This window comes from Microtus oregoni, unplaced genomic scaffold, assembly GCF_018167655.1.
Source record: "Microtus oregoni isolate MIOR12 unplaced genomic scaffold, Mior012 000056F_ref0000123, whole genome shotgun sequence".
NCBI lineage: Eukaryota > Metazoa > Chordata > Mammalia > Rodentia > Cricetidae > Microtus > Microtus oregoni.
This window is the reverse complement of record NW_024543832.1, coordinates 3,498,981-3,515,438: the sequence shown is the minus strand read 5'-3', so window position 1 is coordinate 3,515,438 and position 16,458 is coordinate 3,498,981. Positions and strand designations below refer to the sequence as shown.

Sequence of the window (16,458 nt, the reverse complement as noted above, 5' to 3'; positions counted from 1 at the left end):
CTTCCTATGTATAACCCCAGAAGCACAGACATTAAGGGCAACATTGAATAATTGGGACCTACTTAAACTGAGAAGCTTCTGTAAAGCAAAGGACATAGTCAATAAGACACAAAGGCAACCTACTGATTGGGAGAAGATCTTCACCAACCCCACAACAGACAAAGGTCTGATCTCCAAAATATATAAGGAACTCAAGAAACTAGACTTTAAAATGCTAATTAACCCAATTAAAAAATGGGGCACTGAACTGAACAGAGAATTCTCAGCAGAGGAAGTTCAAATGGCCAAAAGACACTTAAAGTCGTGCTCAACTTCCTTAGCAATCAGGGAAATGCAAATCAAAACAACTTTGAGATATCATCTTACACCTGTCAGAATGGCTAAAGTCAAAAACACCAAGGATAACCTTTGCTGGAGAGGCTGTGGAGGAACGGGTACCCTCATCCATTGCTGGTGGGAATGCCATCTTGTGCAACCACTGTGGAAGTCAGTGTTTCGGTTTCTCAGGAAATTCGGGATCAACTTACCCCTGGACCCAGCAATACCACTCCTGGGAATATACCCAAGAGATGCTCTATCATATGACAAAAGCATTTGTTCAACTATGTTCATAGCTGTATTATTTGTAATAGCCAGAACCTGGAAACAACCTAGATGCCCTTCAATGGAAGAATGGATGAAGAAAGTATGGAATATATACACGCTAGAGTACTACGCTGCGGTAAAAAACAATGACTTCTCGAATTTTGCAGGCAAATGGATGGAAATAGAAAACACTATCCTGAGTGAGGTGTCCCAGACCCAAAAAGATGAACATGGGATGTACTCGCTCATAATTGGTTTCTAGCCATAAATTAGCGCCACGGAGTCTACAATAGGTGAACCTAAAGAAGCTAAGTAAGAAGGTGAACCCAAGGAAAAACATATAGTTATCCTCTTGGCTAAGGGAAGTAGACCCAATTGCCGGGGAGAAAATTAGGATCTTGGGGGTGGGGTGGGATGGGGGTAAGGGGAGATGGGGAGAGAAAAGGTAGAAGGGAAGGAGGGGGGATTTGGGGAATCAGGAGAATTGGGATAAAGGAAAGGTGGATAGGGGAGCACGGAACCTCAATTCTTAGTTAAGGGAACCACTTTAGGGTGAGCAAGAGATTTGACCCTAGAGGGGCTCCCAAGTGCCCAACATGAGGTTCCCAGTTAGTTCCTTGGGTAGCTGAGGATTGGGAACCTGAAATGACCCTATCCGAGAGCAATACTGACGAATATCTTGCATATCATCATAGAACCTTCATCTGGTGATGGATGGAGACAGAGACAGACCCACACTGGAGCACTGGACTGAGCTCCCAAGGTCCCAATGAGGAGCAGAAGGAGGGAGAACATGAGCAAAGAAGTCGGGACCACGAGGCGTGCACCCACCCACTGAGACAGTGGAGCTGATCTACTGGGAGCTCACCAAGGCCAGCTGGACTGTGACCGAAAAAGCATGGGATAAAACCGGACTCTCTGAACATGGCGAACAATGAGGGCTGATGAGACGCCAAGGACAATGGCACGGGGTTTTGATCCTACTTAATGTGCTGGCTTTGTGGAAGCCTAGCCAGTTTGGATGTTCACCTTCCTAGATATGGACGGAGGGGGGAGGACCTAGGACTTACCACAGGGCAGGGAACCTGGACTGCTCTGTGGACTGGAGAGGGAGGGGGAGAGGAGTGGGGGGAGGGGTAGAAGGGTGGGAGGAGGGGGAGAAGGGTGGGAGGAGGGGGAGGGAAATGGGAGGCTGGGAGGAGGTGGAAACTTGTTTTTTGTTTATGTTTTTTTTTTCTTCTTTTCTTAATAAAAAAAAATTATTTAAAAAAAAAAATAAAATAAAAGAGGGAGTGGTTCCTTTTTTTCTGATTTGCACGTTCAGTGTGGTAAACTGGGCTCCTCATGGTATTGAGTCTTGTGGAAACCTAAGTCTGGACTACTCCAGGGTGAAGCTAATGGTCTCGTGAGCTGAGCCTGGTTAGAGCAGGGCTCACCAGTCAAACACCTTAAATATGATCAGACACCTAGGACACTGAGTGATGCTTTCCTTTGGGCTTCGGCTGGCTGGGTTTATTGATCTGGTTCTTCCTTTGTAGTTTTCCTAGACATCCACTTGGGAGATCGACTATACTAGCATTTGGGGGGCCTACAAAGCTGGGGGTACTAAGTCACTAGGTCTTCTGACATTCTCTTAACTCCCGTTATATCTTCCCAAGGGATTTTTATTAGTTTTATAGAGGCATGAGCTTCAGCTTCACTTCCTTCAGTCTATTTTCCTGCTCAGTGAGGTTAGGGGCAGGTTCTGCAAGCCCAGCAGTTACTGTGGGTTCTGTCCATGGCAACCTGGGCTTGACCACACTCATGCTGGGCTGTGGGTATGGCCTGATGTGCCTAGGTATTATTCCCCCTGAATGGATTGCCCTGGAAGGGCTGACCTCACCCCAATGGAGTTATGTGAGAGCTGTATGGCTTAGAGAGGCTCCTTGGACCCTTCCTCCTTGGTTGTGTCCACTGTGTGCAGTCAAAGATGACACTAGCTAATTTGGGTAGTGCTTCTGACAGGACAGCAGCATGGAGGGACATCTTTCTTCCAACATTCAAAAATTCCTAAGTTTGAAATCACAGAAGCAAAACTTCTTGGGGAAAAGAGGCGGAGCAGGCTTGCCCTGACAGTGCTCACGATGAACTCAGTTTGTACAGTCCTGTCAGTCTCTTGTCATCTTGCAACAATTGCAAGGGCTGAGGAGTGAACGCTCCTATTCTGACAATGTCCAAAGACCTCCTGACCAGCCCCTGCGATTGGATACTTAGAAACCTTCTATTCCTGTCCCCGAGTCTTCATGGACCATTCTTTGCACTTCCTACATAGCTGTCCACACAAGCTGTCAGAAGTCCTCTTGAAGATGATATCCAGAGGTTTCTCTACTGCCTAGCAGCAGCAGAAACACCCCTGGATGCCATTTTCCTGCTCTGGGAGGCGAATGTGAAGTCTAAAGCAGGCCACAAAAGTCTTGGAAATGAGGTTAGGAAACATGCTGATGTAGCAGATGGGGCCGGGGGGTGGGGGTGGTGCACCTCACCTCAGCATTGTCCCTTGGGCATGTATCCCATCTGAGCAGTGAGGCTGGGGGGGGGCTCACCTCAGCATTGTCCCTTGGGCACGTGTCCCATCTGAGCAGTGAGGCTTGGGGGGGGGGGGCACCTTACCCAGCCTTCTCCCTTGGGCGCCTGTCCCATCTGAGCAGTGGGGCCGGGGGGGGGGGGGGCACCTCACCCAGCCTTCTCCCTTGGGCGCCTGTCCCATCTGAGCAGTGGGGCTGTGAGTGCACAAGTGCTTTACTGTGAGAAGATGAGAAGGGTGCAGAAGAGAGAGAGAGATCAAAAAGTCATTGCAACTTACTAATAGGAAGGAAAGTGGTGAGGGCCTCTGTCATGGCAGCTCAGCTCAACCAGCTCTTGATGGAGACATGAGATAAGGTCAAATTTTTATTATAGAAAGTGTTTTTTTTTCTTTTGTCTTACCTCAGGAGGAACCAGACAAAGTACTTCTTGTACCCTGGCCATTCCTTGCACAGAATTTGCTGTGGCCAGAACAGCCATCTGGCAGGACACAGAATTAGAGTTCCTCTTGGATTCTATGGATGTGATCCCAGGAGGAGAGCCAGGAGCAGAGCATCTCCTCTTGAGAGTACCCTGTAAGTCCTTCAGACTCATGCCTCCAGTAAAGCATCAAAGGGACCCCCCATTTTACATATGATACAGCTGTACAGTGGCTGAGCCAACAGCCCCAGTGGCTACTCTATGCTGCAGCCTAGCATTAGCCTGCTCAGAAACCCCCTCACTGGAGCTGCCTCCGTGTTATCCACGGACTGAATGCTGCAATGGCCCTGCAGGCCATCTTGCTGGGGCAGCTTAACCTTGAGAAACACATAAGCAAGCTTCCAGATAGCTTTCTTCTCTCACCAAGTACCCAAGATCCAGCTGTCATCTCCAACCCTCCCTACTCCTGATGTTTCTTCCCTGTACCATACTACCCAGATAAGGGAGGACACAGCATTCCACAAGCAGCACCTACTCATAAACTGTAGCCAGGGGTGCAGAGGGAAATCTCAGACCTAAGTCTTGCTCAGGGGTCTGTCCCTTAGGGCCTTTACCTTAGGTCCTCCATGGGTCCACTCATCACCACAATCTCACAATACGTACATGGAAAGAGGTCATAGGACTTTGTTTTACAAGGAAGAATATCATTTATTGTCTTCCCATGTAAGCAGGTTTTCACATTTGTCATGTTATGTGTGTAGAATATGGTTATTTTCATTGGCAGCATGATATTCCAGAGTCTGATTTTAACAATTAAATCCCCATTTTCAAGTCCTTAGTATCCATTATGTTTATGAAATAATTGATAGGAAATATAGTAATTAAATAAAGAAGAGGGATAAAACGAATGCCTTTTAAAAGGAATTGCAGTTCTTTCCTAGTTGAAGAATAATTTTGAGAACACTAGTAGAATATGTAAAGAATATCAGCATAATCAACAAAGAGTATGTAGAGAATCAATATAATTCTCCTACAAATAGCAAATTCAGGTACAAACCATTAATAGATACTAAAACAGATAATGCTGACTGCTTCTGAGGCCCTGTCGGTAAGACAACCCAGGAACAGAGCCCATACTAACACATCCACCAATGTTCATGTTTGCTCCTGCATACTAACACATCCACCAATGTTCATGTTTGCTCTTGTGCAGGGCATATCTTCTTAGGGCTCTTTGTGTATGGTATACCTGTTCTATGGTTCACCTTCCTGGAGCTCAATGGTGTGTAGTACACTGATTTAGGGCTCATCTGTGCGGGGGTGGGGGACATCTTTCCAGAGTGATTCTGTGCAAGGCACATCTGCCCAGGGCACACCTGCCCAGGACACCCCTTCTTGAGAGCTCACTTGTGCAGGATATTTACTGGGGTCCCTTGTGCAGACACACCTGTCCAAGGTCCACCTATGTTAGGCACAGCTGTGCAAGGGACACCTTCCTGGCGCTCACATGTGCAAGGTGCACTTGTGTAGCCCTTTGTCTTTTCCCCAGTGCCCGTTGAGCAAGGAGGTTACAATTTCAAAGCAGCAGAGTTTCGGGAAAACTAATCATCATTTTTGCCATCAAACCTACCGATCCTCTATGCTTGTCATCAACTTAAGAGACACAGAGCAGGATGGAATTGGAAATTGAATTGGGAAAGATAATTTTCACAAGTGTTTTGTCCTTATCTGAACTATGCCAATCTATTTTGACCTGAATTGTCTCGGACTCCTGCTTGTTGGCCTCACAAAGACACTATGCTGTCTTGTTAAGGAGGGTGCTCGTTTCTCTGCACTGTGCACACAAAAAGTAAATTCTCAGTGGTCTTCCGAAGGAGCCCTGGTGAAGAGGAGCAATGCATAATCAGGATGGCTGCTTCCTCCCTTGACTGCTCAGACCCAAAGCCCACAGGGTTGCTCTAGGCTAGCCTACCCCTCAGGCTGCTGTGCAGAATCAGGATGGCTGCTTCCTCCCTTGACTGCTCAGACCCAAAGCCCACAGGGTTGGCCTAGGCTAGCCTACCCCTCAGGCTGCTGACAGTGTAGAGGCCAAATCCTAACTGTGTGGAATATTTACCCTCGGCCTTGTTACATCTCCTGGAGCCTTGCAGGCTCAACTGAGGTGTGACCCACAGACATTTAGCAATGTTTTCATCATTACTTCACTTGGCCTGAAGCTCAGAAATCTTAAATAATACCACTTTGGGGTGCCTAGTGTTAGTGGGATACCTGTGCCTCCACCTGAACTGACCATGCAGAGCAATGCATTAGCTCCTGAACAAGCAGCATGGTTTCAGATGTGGATGGTCTCTGAACAGCTGCTTCCCAAGCTGCCAAACTGCTGGGCAAACTTTTCTCCGAGTTTGAACACTCCTATGTGAAGGAGAGACTTATGGGGTCCCTTCCCGTAGTGATATAAGCAGTAAGCAATTTCTTGGTGTTGCTACCTGAAAACTGTACAGGGAATTCCAGTGTTGCTGTTTTACTCATACTCCATAACGAATCCTAATAAACTTACTGGATCGTCAAGCTGGACTTCAGTGGAATGGCTTCTTTCGCCTGTTGGTGCCCTATCCAGGCTGACTATGCTTGTTCACAAGGTCCATACAGGCAGTTTGTAACCAAGGCTTTCTGTCTTAATGTTCACTGTACACAAGGCTCCAGAGCAATAAATAAATCTACACAGGAAGCAGGATGTGGACCACCTGGGTCCGGATTTCACAGTGCCTAAGAATGTGAATGCACTGTGCTGGCTTTCTCTGTAGATGCTGGCTGCTCAAGTGGCTAACTAACAATTCTTCTGAGTGCTCGAGAGTCCCAGTTAGCTACTTTGAGGGTAGAGCACGGTTATAGGAGTCCTGCAAGGGAGACCTCCATCCTTTTCTTTTGTTCTAAGGGTGTTTCATTTGTTCTTAAAATATTGCCAGTGAGATCAGTACTCCATCCATGCATTAGCTCATCTAGGTATGTTGCCAAATGCCATTTTAGGAAAGCCGCAATTAGGAATAATGACAGTAACTGAACTGGGAGAGAAGCACAGCAAAGAAATCTTTTGAGGGAAATACCCAAGGCAATAGCCTGTCAAGACCCATGAACGAAGTGCTCTTTAGAATGTATGCTCCTCTCAGGAGACTGTTAATGTGGCTACAGATGATCATACACTGGGGCTATTCAAAAGATTATTAATGGGACAGGCTTAGGGTCTGTCAGGAGCCTGAGCATCCACTGAGACAGATGCTAGCCAGCACATGGCTCCTATCTGACTGTAGCTTTCAGATGAGTTGTGGATATGCTGCTTATACATCAGACTTTCAAAAGAGTTTGCTGTGCTTGGTGCCACACTGTGTCTCCCAGGAGCTTCTTGACAAGTTCTTCCATGCAAGAAAGGGTAGCAGAGGCTTCGTCTGGGGCGTGCTGGTAAATGGGACCACTCTCAGTATAAGAGAAATGACCCAATCAGGTCAGGACTGAAAAGCCAGGATCCATGTGTTTGGAGTGCCACATGGGTTCTGTGCAGAAACCAGGTAAAATGCTCAGATTCTAACCAGGGTGTGGCCAGAATCTCATTCCCAACCTCTAGGGTAGAGGATTAGCGACCAACCAAGGACTGGAAACATCATTTCCAGGACACTGCCTGAATAACTGAGGAGTCACATCAGGCTTCTGAATCTAAAGCAGCAGCTTTATTCTGGGGTTCAGATGGGTTCCAAAGGTGGGGACCAGGTTCTGGAACTTGAACTAAGTTTGTACCATGATTCAGACCAGAAACAACCCAAGCTGCTAAGCTAAATTATGCTGAGGGCATAATCTGCTCCCACATAAAATTCTCCAGAAGCTTTTCTCCAAAGTTGGCTGTGGCCCAGGGCCTGCTATTACCTAAGGGAGTTTAAGGCTGGGCAGAGTCGGGAGACGTTTTGCATAGCAGCAGAACCCATCTGGAGGCTACATCAATGGCATGGGAAATCCTGCCAGGGGATAGCAAGATAATCTCCCTCAGATTTACGAGCAGGACCATCCCAGTATATCTACTAGTAGGGCCTAACACATCTAAGCTGGAACTGACCCAGGCAAGGAGACCAAAGTGCTGGATACTCCAGGCAGTTGTGAATCCAACCCCTCATGGACGCTAATGCCAAGCCACCATTCAGCTGTAGCCAGGACAGAGTGGTACCAATGTAGAACCAAAGGACTCTGCTTTCCAGGGTGCCTAGGCCCTGGAAGGCTGGCAGTCAGTGACCCCATCCTATCTGTCTGGGACAGACCCCACTCCTCAAGGCTAGTTCTGAGACTTCAGTAGTTCTGCTCTGGCCTCTGTCATGAAGGACTGGCATGCTCCAGAGATGACTGGGGCCCTGCAGCTGGAACCTTCCCTTTCCAGCTTACTCCCACCCCTCTTTGCCTAGGGCAGAGTCTGAGTACTATCACTTCCTGCTGCCTCCTGCTGGGCATGGCCCCTGCTGGATCTCCTCCACCTCTTCCTCCAGCAGTGCTCCTGCACAGGAACAGGCTTAGACATTCCCACAAAAGGAGATTTCCCTGAACTTGAAGCAGCCTTCTTCCATGGAACATCCTTCGGGTGGCACTGCACATTCCAGACAGCAGGCCTTTCTGTTCTTGTCTCCTTAGAGTTTGGCCTCTAGCTTCCCGATCTGTAGAAATGGCTTTGGGGAGTTACTTTTGCCCACCAGTTCCCACAGGAAACATTTTCATCTCTCCTCTGGAATGCTTGTCATGTTTCTTCATTTTCAAGGATGCCCTGGCCTTCCTAAAATATAGCTCAGCCTGAGACGCTGTTTCTCCAAAGCCCTCAGTGGATCTCCACCCTCAGGGCTACAAAACCATTCTGCTCTCTCCCCATCTATGCTTATGCTCCTAGCCTGATGCTACCACCCCCTCTTACTCCTTGCATCTGAGTTCAGCCTGACACAAGTCTCTCATGCCAGTGCCTAAGCCCCAGGTAGAATTCCTCCTCTCCTTCCTTGGAACTCTCCGTACATTTTGGTGCAGGAAAACCATGTGTGCATACTTTTATCTTCCCAGAGTGTTTTAAATGACAGATTAACCTCCTAGAGTGTTCCCACGGGGCACAGCACAACTTCATGGCAGGCATGCATTGCATTCTTATCCACGATGTGTGGTCTACTGCTGCTCTCGGGTCTTCTCCAAGCAATTTCCATCCTCCAGAAAGCAGGCCACTCAGGTAAGGTTGGGCAGCACACCCTTCTGTATCTGAGAGGCACAGACTGTGGGGATTGTCTGTGTCATCCCATGTGGTGTCTCTCTAGTGACACCTCTCACCTAGAAAAGCCCCAGCTACTCCCCTGCCCAGGAGTCTTAATGCAGGCCCAGAGACGTTGGAAAGAGGTTTATGTAAGGGGCATAATGGAAGAAGCAACATGGAAAAGTAAGCCAGATCTAGACCTTAGAGAGAAAAACACAGGGCACTGCCTGGAACCTCAGAAGCCAACATAGTCCAGGAAAAGAAAACACTAACTTCAGCAGCAGGGGGTAGTGACCTGGCAGAAATCCTCATCTGAGAGGCAGCTTTGGCTGAATACACAGGTGAAGGAACCAAACAGGACTTCGAGTCTGGGAGGGAATGGACTTGGAGGTCAAGTGGCACTCCTGTCTTTGAGCAGACACTGAAGAATGAGGCAATGTCCTTCTAGAAAATGCTGCTCTGTCTCTAACAACCAATGGGTACAGAGGCAGGAGATGTCTAGGGCCTAGAAAACCCTTCTTCCTGAACTCACTGTCCTTACCCAGATGTCTTGGGCTTCTGGCAGCAAGCCCAGGACCCCTCCTCTATGACCAAGCAGAGAAAGTCTCAGGTACCATAGGAGTGGGCACCCCCTGCCCCCTTCTGAACAGCATCACTGGGGCCCTGCAGTCCCTATCCACTGTGATAGACTTGTGACATGCCCTTCCTGGACCTCAGCACCTGGTCGAACTGCACAGTTTGGTTTTCCTCTTGGTTCAAGTTTTCTCCTCATGGTTCAATCCTCACTGACCAAGAAGAGCTGCACCACATCGGTGGGCCTTGCTATTTACTGGGTCATGAGATTAGTGAGCTGAGGTTAGTCAAATGCAGTGAGATGTTTTATTCCTAAGAACATCAGGGTACCATTTCTAATAGCAAAACTTTGTCATTCTTCAAAAAGTTCAGTCAATAGAAAGGACAAAAGTAACACACTAGATATTCTATAAATTTGAAGGCGAATGTGAAGCCGACACAGTGTCCAGACTAAAAGAGAGAGAGAAGATCAAAACGCAGAGCAAAGCAAGCACGGCTGGCTTTCGAGGGCACTGTGCACAGGCACTGTCAGTCTCACGGGGCAAGGGAGAATGGGTATGGACACGCTTCTCATATTTTAACATGTACACACTTTAACAGTACCATTCTGTGTACATAGTCATTAGTTGCTAACACTCATTTCTATTGTAAAAATGTTCACCGATTCCTTCAGCAAAAGCTAGTTGAAATATTTTTAAAGGCACGGTGTAAAATTTGGTGGATATACCAGGACACAGATAGGCTCTCTTTCTCTCTAAAGAACAATAGGGTAGAAGGACTAATGATCAGTCCTGTGGTCATCACACACCATGCCTGGATAATAAAAAGGTGTCTCAATTTGTTGAGGGTTCTCCTGTGTGAGCTGCTTAGCCCCTCCATGGGCACCTTCTGAGGAGACACTGCCTGCTCATGTCCACTTCTTTCTGAGGATGTCAGACACAAACAGCATTGGGCACCAGAGAATGTATTTCTCTGAGCAGAGTGGCAATTAAAACACTGTCCCTGCTGGGCGGTGGTGGTGCACGCCTTTAATCCCAGCACTCGGGAGGCAGAGGCAGGCGGATCTCTGTGAGTTCGAGACCAGCCTGGTCTACAAGAGCTAGTTCTAGGACAGGCTCCAAAACCACAGAGAAACCCTGTCTCGAAAAACCAAAAAAAAAAAAAAATAAAAATAAAAATAAATAAATAAAACACTGTCCCTTTGGATGCTCAACTGTCTGGGATTTAATGACCGACTGTGGATGCTGGGGATTCCTAGGGTGGGGCTATGACCCAGATGCATAGGCCTTGGCTCTGAGAGGCTTCAGAGGCATGTAGGAACCCTTGTACACTGTGGGAGGAGCAGAAACATCTGTCGCTGGCCCGACATCTGCTATTATCATGAAGCTGTGGCTGGCTACTGTCAGTCAGCTTGCCAACAGGAAATAATCTCAAGACCCACACAGTTCCTCCCACAAGTCCAATACTCCATGTTTAAAACAAACCAAGGCCCACTGCACAGCACCTTCCTTGACCTGGTTCTAAGCTGACTGTAACCATCACAATTTCTTTGGCGAACATCACCTAAAAATTGCAAGAATGGGGTTCCCAAGGCATGTAGTCTAACTTTTGTTCTGTTAAGCCCTAGATGACCACAGATGTAGATATGAGGTGATGTGGGTTCTTATACTGACTTCCTGGAGGACATTCCTCCATTCTCAACCATCCGTGAACTTAGGCCCCATATCCACATACTGTCAAGATTAAATTTGTCTTAGCAATTAATCAAAATTGGAATATAGAACTCCAAATAACCCCACAGCTTTCCGAATCCTCAGTACAATCTGTTTTAGGATGGACAAGTTTCGTAGGGATTTGTTACACCCTTTTGTTCTGTTTTCTTATTCATCATATAGTAAAATGGAAGAGTGCCGTTTCAGGACTGTGGGAAATTATTTTGCTAGCATTGAAGTGCTTTATTCCTAACTCCTGATGTTCTTTTATACCAATGCCACACTGCTACGGAGTATGAAAGCAGCTCTCACAGATGTGAGGAACTTAGCAGTGTCACTTCTGACTTCATGAGGCTACATCCTGAGGCCTCATCCCACCAGAAGTGCCCCCTCAGCTCTGGCTCCACACAGCCTCTGGCTCCCATTGCCCACAGCATCTTCATCCTGGTAACCTACTGCTATTTATATTCTTGGCATTGAAACCCTGCATATTTCAGAGAGTAGACACAGAACTGGGGACGCAGGCTGTCTCTTCTGAAAGCTGCAGAGTGGCTGGGCTGACGGTCAGCTCTGCTTTCCTGCAGGTGGCTGGCCAATGACCAAGAAGGTTTTGCAAAATAGAAAGGTGGATAAATCAGATACACAGATATTTTTTCTGTAAGCTAATAATGAAAATAGAAGCCCTCAATATAAAATGTCCAAGTAGGCATCTGTTTTTGCAAGAAAACCCTTGACGTTTTTCTATACACCAAACAAGGGAGGAATCCTACAGACTTGTTCTCCCTGGTCATGCCAGCCAAGCACCAAGGAAAGCCGAGCAGTTTTCACAGACTCCAGCTAGGCTGTTCATACAGGTTGCCCTCTGGGGACAACCCAGGAAGCTTGTCTCAGGGGCTGTCCAGTCTAGGAGTTCCAACATCTCATGTCATCTCCAGCCACAGAGGTCTGCCCAGCTCCCATGAAAGTCTTATTTTAATTTTACTCTTTTAAAAAAGATTGGTTTCTATTTTACGTGTATTAGTGTTTGCCTGCATGTATGCAGAAACCTATGAAGTTCCAAAGAGGACACTGGATCCCTTGGAACTGGAGTTACCAATGTTTGTGGTGCCATGGATGGTGGGAACACAGAAAGTGCTCTTAACTACTCGTCTATCTTACCAGCTTCAGATCTGATCTTATCTCCCTCGTCTTCTTCTTCTTCTTCTTCTTCTTCTTCTTCTTCTTCTTCTTCTTCTTCTTCTTCTTCTCCTCCTCCTCCTCCTCCTCCTCCTCCTCCTCCTCCTCCTTCTCCTCCTCCTCTTCTCCTCCTCCTCCTCCTCCTCCTCCTCCTCTTCTTCTTCTTCTTCTTCTTCTTCTTCTTCTTCTTCTTCTTCTTCTTCTTGTTATCATTGTTGCTGTTTTGCATGTGTGTGTGTGTGTGTGTGTGTGTGTGTGTGTATGTGTGTGAGTGTGAGCTTTGCCATAGGACTATTTTCCTGAACTCTGAATTTGTACTGAACAGAGCCAGCCTCAGTGGCCACAAAGCTGACCCCTTTGTCTCACCTAAAGTCAGTTCCTTAGTGCTAGCCCTTCCTGGGGGCAGTGGAACTGACTGTATATTTGTCTATATTTGCATCTATGGACTGAGGTCAACTGGATAATTTTGGGGATGTGGCCTTCAGAACCACATGTGTGCTGTAAATTACAGGTCTTTAAAGGAAGTCCAGAGCCTTAACTTTCAAGTGAGGTAACAGGGGTCTAAGGTAGGCAGGGGAAAGGTGGATATTTTTTGTCTTTCTGACTAGTGTGGGAGTCACTGGTTTGAAAAGTGCCCCAGTGAAAAGATGAGGTGCTAATAACATTAAAAAATGCACTATGTTATAATACTTAAAGAAAGAATGTAGAAGCTAAAATATCTAATTATTTAAAATCAAATGATACATTTAGATGAATATAAAATACACTATTAAAATTACCCTCACTTTTTAAGGACTTATTGAAATTTCACATTAGTTACATAACTGTAACCGTGTTTTGTAACATAGTAAGAGGTTCAGAGTGGAGTCCAGGAACTAGGCCTGCTAGCAAACACCGGGCTACTGTAACAATCTCACCTTGATTTAAATTTCTTTCTTGAAGAGGTTGTACAGGTGATTCTAGAGTAGAGAGATCCAGGACGAAAGGTTGTGGTGCTGATACCTGGGCTGTACCCAGAGCCACTTTGGACTGTGAACATGGAATGGGTGTACATCAAAGGCCTGGTGTCCCAGAAACTTTCTGTTCCACTCAGAGGACAAACTTGACAAACACACAGTGTTTAAAACAGGTGTGTCTTCAGAAATCTGACATCCCATTTTCCTGTTGGCTCCTGACAAGTTTCTATCATTCTCAGTTGAACCAACATTAAGGATAATTAATATTTTAAAACCAAGAATTCAGATATGTGCTGTGATTCCCTGGGAACCAAAGCTGCCTTTGAGGAGCATGACAGAGCTGTAACATTACGATAGTAACTGCTGCCTCATCAAGCCACAAAAACTGTTGGTATTAAGAACTGAGGTTTTCTTTCAAAAGGTTTGGTGAAATCCACACTGACACAATGCTGCAGGAATTTTGCTTGTGGCTCACCAGAACAGTGGCAAGTGTACCTGTCTCTGAGGTGTAGGTAAGCTCCAACCTCCCAGTTAGGGAGGATGCTGGGAAGTACAGACAGCTGGATCTTCCGCCTGCAGCCCAGACTTATTCCTGAAACCCACCTCTTTGCTTTTCTGTCTGGCTGTTCAGGAGCTCTACACATTTTGTTTCTTCTTCCTGTATTTCCAGATGAAAGCGACATTCTGGATGGATGCTGCTCACCTGTTCAAGTTAAAGAAATAGAATAATCAAAAATTATACAAGAGGGGTTAAGCAGAAATCTACAAGAAGACCCCAAACCTCACAGTTCTAAATTTCTTTCGAGCTGGCATTCATTTTAAAGTAGCCATTTTCATTTTCCCGGTGTGGTTCTTTTTTTTTTTTTTTTTAAAAAAAAGCTTTACTATTTACTTTGAAAAACAAACCTAAAATTCTGAAATATATATATATATATATATGAATACTTTTCCTGAGTAGGAAAACAACAAATTGGCATTCTACAGTATATGTTGTTACTACTAATTTAAGAGCAATTGGGCTGTAGAAATTCATACTCTCTCAGAACTGAAGAGCCCCCGTTTCCCAGCCTGTGGTTTGCTGAAGTACAGCAAGTTTACTCTTAGTGACTGTGGGTGCACAGTTGCTCTGTGCACCCGAGGAGCCCCTCTTTGATCACCCTATAGTCAGAATAGCCTAAGTGAATTTTCACATGCTCCAGGACACATTGGAAACTTAACCTATGAGTAAAGATGACCTTGTTATCACTGTGGTTTGGTGTGAAGCATCTACTTTTAAAAATGAAAGGGATTAGAAGAAAGAGGTGGAGCTGCGAGAAACTCATTCAATCCCAGGAGCCATGGAGGTTTCTGGTAAAGCTTTCCCAGGGTCCTTAGACATGGAAGAAGCAGACTCCAAGGCTGTCCACCAACAAGAGGGTAAAGAGAGAATTACGAGCTCTCAGCCCAGAAGACAGGCTTCTCTCATCTGTGTCCTAAGCTGGGATGCTTAGGGAGCACTTGCTCTCAGAACTTGGTCTTTTAGTTTGTCTCTCTATGTCTCAGTTTCTCCATCTTCACAAAATCTTGTTTTTATAAGACAGTAATGAAAAGAAACCATCCTCAGCTGGGTATGGCTATCGGCGTTTAGTTATACTATTGTTGATATAGACAAGCTAGGATTTCAACAAGGAATACCATTTCCCCACAGACTCAAAGGATGAAACGCAATGTAGGGTTTTTCTGCCACATTCATTCACTTTATGTAAAGACCACCTGAGATGCCTTAGTCTTAACCAACTCATTACTACAAAACCACCAGAAAATAGAGATCCCCGAAGCCAAGCAACAGCAACGCATGGATCTAAATTTCAGAACTGATGAAATGATCAATTAAGGTACTAAAAGCACCCCAATCCCTGCTATTCCTGGAGCAGAGAGAACATGAAAAACGTGGGGCATCTGAGAGATTAGAGTGGATGGAGTCTCAAGGCTTCCCCACCATCCTCAAGGAGCTACCCTCAGCTGTCTGTGGGAGTGGAGAAGATGCACTCCAGAAAATTGAATTTTCATCAACAATGACAGACGGATTTCCTTGAACAATCCCTCCCCTCTTGCTGCACATGCTTAGTCGGCTCCCTCAGCCTGGAGGCCCAAGTGTGGATACCTTTCATAGGGACACAGTTCTCAGTGCAGGGAAGGAAAAACAAGGAATAAGGTTCACACCCGTTTTTCTCTTTCTTATATATTTTTTTTCAAATAAAGGGTAGAGTTCTGGAGAACTACATAAAACCAGTGTTACCCATGTAGCAAACCTCAGTTCAGGGGTTCCTCTGGCTTCCTTAGAGAAAACAAAAAGAGTATTTCCAAAAGGAAACTTTCTTAGTCATACCACGTTCCCTTTGTCACATACTAAACAAACACAAGGACCAGGAGATGGAAAGAGAAATATTTAACCACAGAGCAACTACAGTTTCCCTCAGAAGCGAAGCCAGAGCAGGTGGCCCGGGGAAGCGGCCACTCTTCTTGCAGGGTGCTAGGGATGTCCCCAACTCCAAGAGCACAGTAAGACCAGAATCCAGATCGTCCCCGGGAGTTGAGGAGAACCTGGGCCCCCACTTCTGGCGAACCCGTGACGGCGGTGGGAATAGGAAAAGTGCCAATGAGTCCAGCAAGCCAAGGTTTAGGTAAGGCTTCAGTAGGGCGCCTGGGGTCCGGTGCATTCTGCTCTGGATCCAGTCCCCGCTCCACCCACTCGTACTGGGACTCGGGAGGTGAGTCCAGCGGTCCACTGCTGGACGCACCTCTTCGGGAAGGGACGCGGGTTCACTCACCGGCACCAGCAGCCAGCAGAAGCAGGTCAGCAGCACCGACGCCCTCATCTTGGGCTCAGCGCTCGGCCTCGGTGGTGAGCGCCCTCAGAAGTCACGGCCCCACCTCGGGGCCTCCCAGTGCAGATTTCCTCAGTCCCGCGCCTAACGCCCTCTCCGCCTTCCAGGCAGCAAGTCCCAGCCCCGCCCCTCAGCCCAGTCCCCGCCTCGCGCCCCTTCTCATTTAGGCAGAGCCTCTCCCTGGCACTCAGCCACCAGGTCTCCGTCCAAGCATTCCTCCTTCCACCCGCGCTCCTCCCTGCAGTGCTGGGCCCTGAGCCTCACCCCAAACCCCTCCTGACCCGGGTACTCCCCGTGTCTACCCTGCTCTCTCGCGCCCCTTTCTGCCGGGCTCCCCTTGCTAGCCT

General features: G+C 46.9%; 1 protein-coding gene across 1 annotated transcript in view; it reads right to left on the bottom strand.

Annotated features, from left to right (window-relative positions):
• Nucleotides 1-16,188, bottom strand: part of Vipr2 (vasoactive intestinal peptide receptor 2) — an 80,403-nt gene extending 64,215 nt beyond the window's left edge. Inside the window, exons 1-2 of the mRNA XM_041638971.1 lie at nt 16,055-16,188; nt 13,848-13,947 (exon numbers count right to left, since the gene is read on the bottom strand). Coding sequence (XP_041494905.1) covers nt 13,848-13,947; nt 16,055-16,102 — 148 coding nt within the window. The 5' untranslated portion in view covers nt 16,103-16,188. The remainder of the gene's footprint in view (nt 1-13,847; nt 13,948-16,054) is intronic.
• Nucleotides 16,189-16,458: the final 270 nt, after the last annotated feature.